This window comes from Ipomoea triloba, chromosome 13 (genome assembly GCF_003576645.1).
Source record: "Ipomoea triloba cultivar NCNSP0323 chromosome 13, ASM357664v1".
Lineage (NCBI taxonomy): Eukaryota > Viridiplantae > Streptophyta > Magnoliopsida > Solanales > Convolvulaceae > Ipomoea > Ipomoea triloba.
In genome coordinates this window covers 28,666,802-28,676,874 of record NC_044928.1, presented here as the reverse complement: position 1 = coordinate 28,676,874, position 10,073 = coordinate 28,666,802, and the positions used below count along the sequence as shown (strand labels likewise).

Sequence of the window (10,073 nt, the reverse complement as noted above, 5' to 3'; positions counted from 1 at the left end):
CTAAGAGTGGGATTATGTAAATTTAGGATTAGTTAAAGGAAATTAAAACCACCTAAGTATAAAAATAAAGTATTTGTTTATCTAATAAAATCTTACTCCGTAATATATAAAAAGAAGCAAATTATGAAATGTGACTCAGCTCAACCGTGTATACACTGAACCAACTGTCGCTGGTGAGACTCAATCCATGATCTCTTCTCTCAAATTTCACCTTTGTGACCAATTGAGCTGCCCATGCAGGCTACACTTATCCATAATCGAACTTTGCACAATATCGTCACTAACAAATTAGACTGATCAATTAACAAATAGGCCGTATAATTAAAGTTGAAGACCTTGAACAAGTAAACGGTGAACGAGTATAAGCCTGCTAGGCTCCAAGTAGACTGACAATGAGAGTAAAAATAATTTCTGCTAGGCTCCAAGTAGACTGACAATGAGAGTAAAAATAATTTCGTTAACGGATTAACACAATAATAATAAACATGGTTGTATGAACACAATTTTAAAATGTGTTGATACCTTCGAGTCTACACAACACAAATATGACCCAATACTTTTTAAAAATTAATTATATAAGTAAAATCCAAACTCGTTAAACATTCATTCAAAAGGATTGGAAATTCCACACGTACGTACTGCTGATATTAATTTTAAATTAAATGTCAATGCACATCAAACTTGATAATGATAAATATTTACTTTAAACAAGTTGAAATATTTACTTTATACGGGATTAACATTTCCCCTTCAAGCTAGGTGGGCTGTGAAAATTAAAGACATATATATTTTTATGTGTGTGTGTGTGTGTGTGTGTGTGTGTGAAAGGAGAAAATTAAAGCCCGACCAAAACGACCTTTTCTAAATGAGTATATAATCTCGTGGACGTAATATGAAATTGATGGAATTATAGTAAAAAGGGGACAGGAAAGTTACTAGAAAGATGCACGACACGGTTTGTTTGAGTGCATGCATGGAAGGAAAATTGGTTGACGCAAAACCACTTTTGTATATATGGTCGTCGTACGACGTTGTTGGAAACCAGGCTAGGGAATATAATGTAACAATATTTAATTGGTTGGATTCGTGGAAAATTAGGTTTCTGATTTGTTTCCACACCTAGCTATGCGTAGCTACATGGAAAATAATACAATCACTTTCTAGAATTGGAATTATGTTGGACGTGACTTGTTATAAGTGATTGGTTATTAAATTGCGAAGCGTTAATTTGATTAGATAAATGCATTGCATTTTTGTAATTTTTGTTTTTTATGGTTGTTGATTCATGAATTGTTTCCAGGACTTTAAACTTTGCATGATAAAGTAATTAATTAGACCTTTAAATATTTAAAAGTTATAATTAAATCATCACTCATTAAAATCAGTTAAATAGGTACAATTTATCGGTAACTAATAGGTTACTAGTAAATCTACACCGTTGAACACTGTAGTTGTGTTGATTGCCCTCCAAATCTACCGTCGATTGACCGGAGAGGCGACCAAAAATGGTCACCTTCTGCAACAACCAAAATGGTTACCTTTGCTAGCGAAGGAGAAGGCGACCAACTAACAAAACCATTAATTACAAAATGTTTATATATTTAATTTACTGATAGTATGATATTATTGCATTATCGTCTTTTTGGTTCCATCTTTTAATTATGTTCAATAATATTTTTAATTATGAACTTTATACATATTTTAATATTTCGAAAGTAAAATAGATTTAAAGAAATTTAATGAAACAGTATGTACTTTGAATGACTAAAATATGTACATAATTGATAATTAAGAATATTATTACATGAAATTAGAATTCTCCGCTAAATGACTATTTTAATAATTAATCCTTACAAAACAAAATATTACTTTCTCTACCACTTTTTAATTCTTCAATCTATTTTTTTTTTGTGACAATGAAAGCTCGTAACCACTACTCTATAGTATACACTAGGTAAATCTTACTCCTGCGTAATAGTCTACAAACCATAACAAAATTTGTCAATATAACTTGAAATTTTTTTTTTTGTACTACTATCATAATTGGCGTCGTAGATTACACTCATAAAATCAAGTTGAATTGACATTAAAATCCCTTGTTTAAACATATGTCATAGCTAGTATTGAAGTTGTAGATATTATAATTCAACTTTTTTTTAAAAAAATTATTATAAAGAATTAATAGGTATGCAACAAACTCTTTGTGAGCACTTGACACTCGTCTTTCCATTTAAGAAATTGTTAAGACATCGTGATTTATTCATCTATTATCATGTCAGACCGGAGTGTAAAGGTCTTGGAATGAAGAAATTTTATCCTTTTGTAATTGATAGATGCGTAATGAAATAGATTTGATATTTTACCCACAAAAATAAAAATATAGGGAAAGAGGGCGGAAGAATGTCAAAGACCACCGAATTTGAGGAGAAATTGATAAGAAAAAACAAGTAAACTGACAAGTAGTTGAGGAATCAAATCTCCAAAATTTCCAATCAACATATATTGTCATCACCTGCTGCTACTAGCCTTTTACAAAGTCAATATTATTCTCAATTTATATACTTCCCATTTATATATATGGTTTTGAGTACCCATCAATGGCGCCAATCCAGCAATGTTTTAAACTCTTTCAATGAAAGAAGACAAATATATGCATGTAAGCTAAGCCTTTTATAACATAACGTGTCATCTGGGATCTTTTTTTTTTTTTTTTTGGTACTATATATAATCATACAAATTATGCTTGGTTGTATTAGGTATTGTGCAAAAAACGTATTGAAAATATCTAGTAGAACTCTAATAATACTTTCAAACACACTTAAAAGATAATTCGGGGGTGTGGTTGAGTGGAAGATACTCATCCATTCATAACCAAACGTTAAGGATTTGGTCCTTAGTGAAGGAATTAGTCATTGTGTCTGACTTAGGTGAAAATTAGGGTACCCAAAAAAAAAAAAAAAAGCGCACATACACGCAAGATTAAAAAAAAATAAAAAATCTAAGTTCATCAAGCATTACATCATATTCTTATAATTTTTCAATAATTATAAAAATGACTATGCGGCTTTTTTTTTTTTTTTTTACTAAAACTCTCAATCATTAATCAACTTGATTAACATCTAAGATCAGCCCTATTTTTTACAAATAACTTTGTTTTTATTTGATCCTACCTATAGAGAGAGCTAGTGTGTGAGTGAGTGGGGTAGTTGTATGTGAAATCTTACCAACCAAAAGCACAGAAAGACAGAAAGATTATTAGTTTCATTGTTTAGGTTGAGTTGGGTAGCCTACTACTGTTGTTGTTTCGATTAATACGGAGTATATATTGTTTATTGTTTATGTGCGTTCACATTCCTTTCATGATGTTACAGGCAGAAGTCTACAAATTTGTGAAATTGTTTTTTTCCTTTTCCCTGCCGGCTTTTTACTTGTGTTGTGCGTTGGTTACATACATATTTTCACATTATTATATTTTCAGTTACCTAAATTATGCGGAAAAAATTGTTTAATTATTTGGTTTTAAAATAAAGGCATAAAACCAATCGTAAAATGGAGTTGTTAATTAACCCAAATACTTATGATTCCTTAGGAAGTAATATCTGTTTTCATATTTTTTAAATCTTTTTGAGTCTAAAAAAACAGGGTTTGATTTTGCGATCACTATTTAGAATGGTAATAGAGGTAATATGACAGTACATAGTAGTTGACTGACTCAAAATATTATAATTCGATATAATTATTTAATTTTAAATCATAACATTGATGCAATACCAGTACACTTTTATGGATAATGAGTCTAATCCATTAACAACTCATCACGATTTTCAATTTTAAACTTCAACTCTATATTATGTAATTGATATTGAAAATTTAAAAAAAAAAAAAAAACAAATACATTAAGAATAGTTAAATAAATACCCGCAATAAAATATATTCACATTCTTATAAATTATTTTACATGTCAACACCTAACCATAAATAGATAAATTTGTCAAATACATTTTTATAAATAACTAAACTTGAATACTGATTATTTATACTCTTGCTCAGAGGTTATCGTGTGACAAGAAACGGCCCTCTTGCTCAGAGGTTACCGTGTGATAAAAAAGGGCCAAAAAGCCTACTTATTGTCCAAAATTAGAGACATCTGCTCCTTCAATATCAAAGACAATATTAAAAAAAAAAAAATTGAAGTATGAATCGTTTATAACAGTCTAATTGTCACAAATATTAACTTTCAAGAAATGAACAGTGATACCACATCAACTCCGTAAAAAATTGTGCAACATGTAACAATCATCAACTCAAGAAGTTGTCTAAACAATCTTTGAATAGAAAGCATTCCAGTCATGATTTGTTGAAAAACTGTGGAGAAGTTAATTAGGTGGGTGGATATTTTCTTTGTAGGTCCAATTCATTAATCATCTGATGATGAAGTAAGCTCCAAATTGTCAAACAAGGTAGATGAAGAAGTTAAATGATTATATTATATTGATGCTAATTAATAAGATATAGGGGCAATTAATTAGTTGGATGAAAGCCCAGTAACCATTTCTTAATGCTGTCTGGGTTGGCTTCAGATGTTGAATATTTGGGTTTCATTCTCAATTATTTTTTTTATTTCTTTCTTTTATGCCAAGAAGAAAACCCTTGAGAGTATAAAGTAAATTCTATTTTTATAGAATAATTTGTAAATTATATGGGAGATGTAAACTACATCAGAAAGACGGTGTGCGGTCAACTTGATCCAGAGAATATTGTCAAGGTAGAATCAAATTTATAATCTTCGTTCTATTCTTTTGATACAAGAATGATGCTTCACTCACTCAGATCAACCACCCTTTTGGGATTATTTATTTATTTTTGGCGATAGAGATTGGTGGAGGGTGTATGACATTTGTATCCAAAAAAGTTGTTTGATTTTGGTTATCAAATTAGAGCGGGCGATCAAATAATGAGTTGACTTTATGTGTATATTGGTGTTCATTAATTTCCATTTATATAGTACTTACTCCATCTTAGCTAGAATGTTGGTTCTATTTAATATAATATAATATATATATACGTAATTCAACTCACCAGGTATGGATGACATGACGTGAGTTTTTTTCAATTTAACCAAAGATCATGAGTTTGAGTCAGAAAAATGCATGAAGAAGTGTTTTGCAACCTTGGTTCTACTCGATATGGATAAACTTAATTAATCTCGATATATAGGTAAAGTATTAATTTATCTTGATTGAGGGAACCCGTGGATCCAATACATAATTCAGAAGTAGTGAACAAATTACTACTTTCTTCTTCTTCTTCTTCTCTTCTTCTTTTTCTTCTTTTCATAAAAAATGGAATCATTTTTCATAAAGGTCATGACTAGATCGAGATAACTGTGTGAAGTTCGAATTTCACTAAACACATGTATGGAATTGCATAACTCGCGATTTACCTCTTCAACTCTAGAGGTAGGATTCTGTGGGCTTAGGATTAGTCCGATCGGGAGAAGTTGGGATTACCTAAGGTTTTTTTCTTCTTTTTTTTTTTCTTTTTTTGAAGAATAATTCAAGAAAATAGAGTTATTTATGAGGGAGAATGACATCCTTAATTATAGGATAAGGAGTTGGGTTTGAAACGATAGATTAGGACGATTAGTTTAAAATGTGGTGAATTAGCATGTAATGAGCCCAAATTATGATTTGATCCAAATACAATTTTGCACCTAAACCATCAAAGTCCAAACCTACTTTGGTATCCCCACAACCCCATCCCATTCTAATGTCTTCCAACCATGAAAAGGATGTCTTTGTTGGCGCAGGGGTGCAATGGATTAATGTTGTCTTATAATTCATAAATGAACTTAATAGACCAACTCACAACCCATATCCAAAATGTCATGCCCCAATATTGATAAACCAACATTTCTATTACTTCGAGTGTTACAATTTTCCTCTTATTCATACATCGAAATTAATTCTTTTTCTTTAAATGGTGTCCAATTGACACTCAACTACATTAATTATAGTTCGTAAAAATATAAATATTGAGATTGATGAGAAACCTCACGTAATACGGGAGTAGAAATAGAAGTATATAATTTAGTGTTAGAGTCTTGAAACAAGATTGACTCGATTTATCTCCTCATAGGCCTGGCCCATAATATAGTCCAAGAAGTCAGAAAATCTCAATTAATTAGACCGATCACCTTAAATTTTTACTCTAGCGACAATGTTAGAGTTTGAATCCTATTGGAAACCTGGGGGTTATTGGGAGGCTTGACCGATCATAGGTGATGAATTATCCTTGGGCTCAGAGTGTACAAATAAGATGTGGGAACTTAGGGATTGATGAGGCGATTCACATTGCAATTTACCTCCTTCAGCGACTTTTGGCTAGAGACTATGAGACTTAAGATTATTCGTTATAAGTCGAGACCTCATCTATAAAATAAAAAATAAAAAATAAAAAAGGAAATAAAAATGACAATTGGCGCAAACAAAGCATCCGTTTGACGTAGGTAAACTGGCAATTAAGTGTCAGTACTAGGATAGAATTCCAGGCGACCCATTAGTTGTCATCATGCATACGATAGAGTTCCCAATCAGGAAATTAAAAAATTACCCAATTTTGATTAAAAATTAATTCAACATTCCCACATTTGCCTACCTCGTACAGCTTAGTTTCAGAAACCGTCCAGTTCTTTCTGCTTATCCATTTCTGCGTATCCTTAGAACACCAATAACAGGAAATGGCTCAAGAAAAGCCCAGAGATGTCTTCTTATTCCGGTAAAGTTAAGATTTTTATTCACATTCGTAAATAGTTTTCTCATGAAACAGACACCCCAATTTGTTGTTTAGTTTAAAGATCATATCTTCAGCACAAAAACTCTATAATCTTTGGTGGAAAAGATATGGAAAGTGAAGAAGCAAACTATATGTGGAGTCTGAGTAGTCTAGCAGGCTCTTTTCTTGATCTGGGGATTGCATTTTTCTGTCTGTGTTCATCAGCAGCAGCTTTCTTGACATTGAAATTTCTGGGTTTTTGTGGGTTAGGCTTCCCATATCCCCCCTGTAATTGGTTTTTTGGTATTTCCCCAAATGATGCTCAGAAATTGCAGAGGCTTCTGACTGGTTTGGCCTCTGAGAAAGTGTCAAATGTTAAGATATCTGTCAAAGAGAGATACCATTTTAATGCCCAGAATGTCCATTTGAATCTGAGGTTGATTGGGGAAAGGGAAGATGTTCATAGCCATAATGGCTATGGGTTTGTTGAAATGGAAGTTGAGGATCAATCTAGCTCAGTTTCTGATGGAGGGATGCCAAGAAATGCTGATGGAATGGAATTTATGCCCGGGAATCGGCTTGTTGATCATTGCAGGTTGTTTTCGTCTTCTCGGTATAATCCTCGATATGTTGAATTGCAGGATGATCAACAATGTCATCCTAGAATCGACGAAAATGGGAATGAAATGAGTGAAGATAGTGAAAAGGTTTTCAGTAATGGAACTGAAGCTTGTTCTAATGGTGAGTTTCATTCATCCTTGACAAAGTTAAGTTTACTGATTATTAGCATTTCTGAGTTTCAATTTCTTATTCAATTCATAAGGAATGTATATATTTTTCGTGTGAAGCTGAAAAGTGAATTGAAAGCTCATTGTGTATTATACAGAGTTCTGCAGTCTTGTATTGCTTTTTCGTGTTTGAATACATGTAGTTTAGATTATAATTTGTGTATGTATATATGCTCCCACAGTTTCAGGATTTGGGCCAAGAGACAGCTTTAAATTGGATGAAAATGTATTTCCCGACGATGATGATGATGATTATGAGCACTCTGAGAATGGTTTATTTAGTGAATATCCGAATGGCCATGTTCAAGTCTATAATGCCAATGATAAGAGTGCAATAAGACTCCTGGAAAAAGCGCTCGAGGAAGAGAAAGCTGCTCGTGCTGCGCTTTGCCTCGAGCTCGAGAAGGAGAGAAATGCTGCTGCAACTGCTGCAGATGAGGCAATGGCGATGATTTCGCGCCTGCAGGACGAGAAGGCGTTAATTGAAATGGAAGCTAGGCAATATAAGAGGGTAATTGAGGAGAAATCAGCTTATGAAGCAGATGAAATGGAAGTTCTGAAAGAGATTTTGGTGAGGAGGGAAACTGAGAAGCACTTTTTGGAAAGGGAAGTTGAAGCATATAGACAGATGGTTTATCTGCAGGGAAATGAACAGTTTACTGGTAATGATGACTGCATAGCAGAAAAAGAAAAAAAAAATTACTCGATTTCTTAATTACCTGATCTAAAAAAGGATCCTTTCTTGATGCTAAGACAAATTTGTGCCTCTGCAGTTGATAACGAAAAGCTGAATCTTGACAATGGAGCCGAATGGCTAAGGGGAAGGTCGAAGACGGCACAAGATGGGGGAGAGAAGTTTGCCCTACCATTCGAGAGTCTCGAGAGGGAAAAGGTGCAGCTGAAGCTCTTGGAGGATATAGCGGGCCAGCTCCAAGAGATTCGACAGCTTACACTCAACGAAGGTATGGAATTAGTACCCGAAAAATGTTCTAAGATATGCATAATTCTTTTTCTTGCAGTTCATAGTCTCTGCTAGCTTGCCTTTCTGCAGAATTATTATACTCTTTCTGTGTAGCTATATATTTGTATATTTCTTATTGTGCCTTGAATTGAATTATATCAATGAGAATCAATAATGTTGGCCATTACTAATACTATAATCTAATGATCACCAAAATTGTGTTTTATGTTGAGACATAAAGATCAGGAACATGAAATTTCTCTGATCCCAGATTCTGCAGATGGCTGAAAAACAGTGTTTCATGGAAGTCTGATGATCAATGCTTCAAATTTGGGCATGCTAGCTACCGGGAGGTGGATTATCTGCAGGCCGGGATAAAAAAACAGTCGACGATTAGTGCATTATTGTTGTAGTTGCGGGCACTGCCATTGCATACAATGTCTAGTAGGCCATCCAGTCCTAGGCCAGAAGGCAGAAAACATTATTAATCTGTCAAATATTATGTTCTTTGATCCTTTATGTGCCCATGTTTTTGAACAGATTCTCTGCTGGATTTTGGTGAATGGTAATGGGATTGGTGTGACAAAGTTGATGTACAAACACCTTTGTAATACCCAAGTTTTGTTATGTTTTAACATTTGATCTCATTAATTGAATTCAAGATAGATTATGGATGTTCTTGCATGTGATCCCATGCAGACATACTGAGGTTGGGATGTAACAGTAACAGCAGTTTAGGGTTGGACAAAAACAATGCTGTGAAACTGCATTGGCATCTAGCAGGATGTGACTAATTCAGTCCAATTTCAATCAGACCTTATTTAGGACTTCGACATATACACATTATAATTATGTGTATTTATATAGCAGGATGTGATTAATTCAGTTGAATTTCAATCAAACCCTATTTGAAACTTTTACATATCATTATATATACTTTATAGTTATGTGCCTGTATTTAGCAGGATTTGACTAATTCAATCGAGTTTCAATCAAACCCTATGAGGATAGCGTGAGTGGCCGTGTACTCTTATCCCTTAAGAGAGGTCGTCGGGAGTTCGAACTCCCTTTTCAATGGAAAAACCAATATGACCCGCATTTGTCCCTTAATTGGGCCGGCCCTGGTGCGAACAGAAATTAGTTTGAGTATGGTACGAACTTAATAGTGCCTCCTATAGTTAGGGTATGCTCAGGAGTCAGGACACATCGTGGTTTGACAAAAAAAAAAATAGAATATTGTGAAAATAATTTCCCCATCCATTACATCCAATATTTTAAAATTTCCTAATTATATTTGCAATATCATATTTTGATTCAAGAATTAGTAACAATGACTGTAAGTTATTAAAACATAAATGTGTGGACTAAAACTAATCTAGAATTTTTATTGTTTTTATCTTGTCGTCATGCTTACACCAACTCTTTAAACCTAGAAGGAAACCTTTGTTGAAAAGTCACTTCTCCTTGCATAACTAAAAATTAGAAAAATCAAAAGATTAGATTTTTTAATCTGTTTAAGCGGGTATATTAGAAAGTTATGGTTATTATAT

At 33.1% G+C, this 10,073-nt stretch overlaps 1 protein-coding gene across 1 annotated transcript; it reads left to right on the top strand.

The window, feature by feature from the left end:
* The first annotated feature begins 6,902 nt into the window (after window positions 1–6,902).
* Window positions 6,903–9,359, top strand: LOC116001450 (probable myosin-binding protein 4). Its single transcript, XM_031241326.1, has 4 exons — window positions 6,903–7,515; window positions 7,745–8,224; window positions 8,336–8,524; window positions 8,765–9,359. Exons 1-4 carry the CDS (start codon window positions 6,903–6,905, stop codon window positions 8,809–8,811), a joined length of 1,329 nt encoding a protein of 442 aa, XP_031097186.1. The 3' UTR covers window positions 8,812–9,359.
* Window positions 9,360–10,073: the final 714 nt, after the last annotated feature.